The 2,208-nt window shown below is 40.9% G+C and overlaps 1 protein-coding gene across 1 annotated transcript; it reads right to left on the bottom strand.

Annotated features, from left to right (window-relative positions):
* Window positions 1-233: 233 nt before the first annotated feature.
* LOC131264665 (uncharacterized) lies at window positions 234-689 on the bottom strand. Its single transcript, XM_058266937.1, has 2 exons — window positions 468-689; window positions 234-392 (listed from the first exon to the last, which is right to left on the bottom strand). The coding sequence occupies exons 1-2, from the start codon at window positions 687-689 to the stop codon at window positions 234-236; spliced, it is 381 nt and encodes a 126-aa protein (XP_058122920.1).
* Window positions 690-2,208: the final 1,519 nt, after the last annotated feature.

Raw genomic sequence — 2,208 nt, 5'->3', positions numbered from 1 at the left:
CCCTGTTGTGCACTTTTGGCAACGCATTCGATTTGGATGCAGTGTCGGTATGTTTTCCCTGTTTTTTCTGTTTTGTTTTCTTGTACCGAATTGTGGATTTGATTGAGAATGAGCGATAAATAACAGTAATATCGTTCGTTTTTTGTGAAGGAATCTAATTGAATTAGAATATGATTGATTCAAATTTCGTTTATCGAATATGAAATATACATTCAAGTGCGTTAACGTCTTGCTTAGGCGCAGTAAGCATCACAGTTGACGAACAGCTTTCCCGTAACCGAGGTAGCCACTATGCTAGTCTGCGTCTTGGAGCCCAGACCTCCACCCAGTAGCTTCACCTCAAAGGGATGCAATCGCAGGTTGTTATAGCAAACGACGTACATGAGAGCAGTCTGTGGAAACGAATCAATAAGGTCAACTTTTCGCAAATGCAAACAAAAGAAACAAAAAACGAACAAACTACTTACTGCCGGAACGAAGGTGAATGCACGCGTTGTCACCGGAATCGATGATTTCACGGCGACAGAGTTGGAGTAACAAATGGTTCCACCGAACACACCGAACGCTATCACGTTGGGATAATTGAGTGCTTCCGGAGACTGTGCAAAGTTTCCCACAACTGCGACCGAAAGGATCACGGTCACCAGCAGGAACGGCAGCCGCCGCACCGGGAACGATCGGAAGGACATAATTTCACCTCTGCTCTTACTATCTGTTGGTTCAGCTTGCGCTGAAGACGACCGCGCGTAAACTGAAGATTGGAGAAATCGTGGGAATCATTTTTATATCGAACCATAGGACTGCAAGACGTCTTGTGTAGTAGGATGTTGATTTGTAATTTCTTTTATAAACTTCCTGTTTTTCATACACTTTCTGGGGGTGAAAAATTAAGAAAGTTTCGGATCGTTCGGATTCGAATCGCCTTCGCTGTAATTGAAAATCTCTCCCCAAGCACTCATAAATCTCTCTCAGTTGCCACATTTTTCTTTAAATTTAAAATGTTAATCGAATAATTTATAAACATTGAAAGTATTTAGAGCAACAACTTCCTTCCGCGCTTACGTGCGTGTATGCCGTGTAAACGAACAACTGGAGAAAGGTGTGGACACGTTTACTGCAATGTCAAGCTCAAGGGGCTTTCGCTTGTTTTTGGTCCCAAAACGAGGTCACTGCAAGCAGGTTTTGCCGGAGATCGTACTTTTCTCGCTGTTGTTTTCGGAAGGCTAATTATGAAATTAATTGCAGCATATCGAACGACATTTTGGTGCAATGATCATACAAGTTTTCGTTTGCGCGGGGGAAAGTTTTTCGAAACATCTGATCGAAAGCAGAAACACAGTAAGGAAAGCATTTTTTACTTCAACAATTGGTTTTATTTGTAGTGTAGTTAATACACATTTTGGACATGCTATTTTCTTAGGCCTACAATACATGCAGATTTGAGCGAAAAAGTTCTTCCTTGCTGGGCATTTAAGAAGATAACAGTGTTGATTGTATTTCCCGTACTGATGCCTCCAGCAACGATTTGGAAACGAAACAATCAAGCTTGGAAAATGCCAATCGTAGGATTGATTAGCAAGAATACAGTTCCAAATAGCAAGCATAGCAAATAGAATCACATTATCACACACAATAAACTTCAATGGCTGCACTCAAGCGTCCCCCAAAGTCAGTAGTAAGTGCTAAACTTATCGGCTTCATTGGATCGTTGTCAATGGCACCCTCGACGAACCGTGCCGAAAGTTTTGTAGGATTTTTTGAAATAATTTCAACAAAAGTTACTCTCATCTGAAATATACAAATTGTATTATCTCAAACAATCAATCATGTTGATTATATTTAGTTTCACAATTCTTACGTTTGGAGTGAATGTTACCATGCGAGTGATCGGTAGTAAACTAAACAGATCGGATTTGATAGCCGCGGAATAGCAAAGCTTTTGGTCGGAACGATGCACACCGAAGGTGACGCGATTACTGTGGCTGCTAGTACTTGTAAGTAAGTCTGCTGCAAATGCAACTGCGAAAAATATGACAGCCAGGAAAACGGAACCACTTGCTCGTTGCATTGCTGGCGGTTTAATGTCAGAGCGTCTCGGAAATATCCCATTTTTATAAGCGTTGCATTCGCTCTGTTTTGGCAATGAGAGTTACCACTTCTGTTATGAATGTTTCTTCTCTACTTTATTTGTTGGTAAATTTCATTATA

The sequence above is a fragment of the Anopheles coustani genome, chromosome 2 (genome assembly GCF_943734705.1).
Source record: "Anopheles coustani chromosome 2, idAnoCousDA_361_x.2, whole genome shotgun sequence".
In the NCBI taxonomy this organism is placed as follows: domain Eukaryota; kingdom Metazoa; phylum Arthropoda; class Insecta; order Diptera; family Culicidae; genus Anopheles; species Anopheles coustani.
Note: the sequence above shows the minus strand (reverse complement) of the source record. Positions and strands in the feature narration are given on the sequence as shown.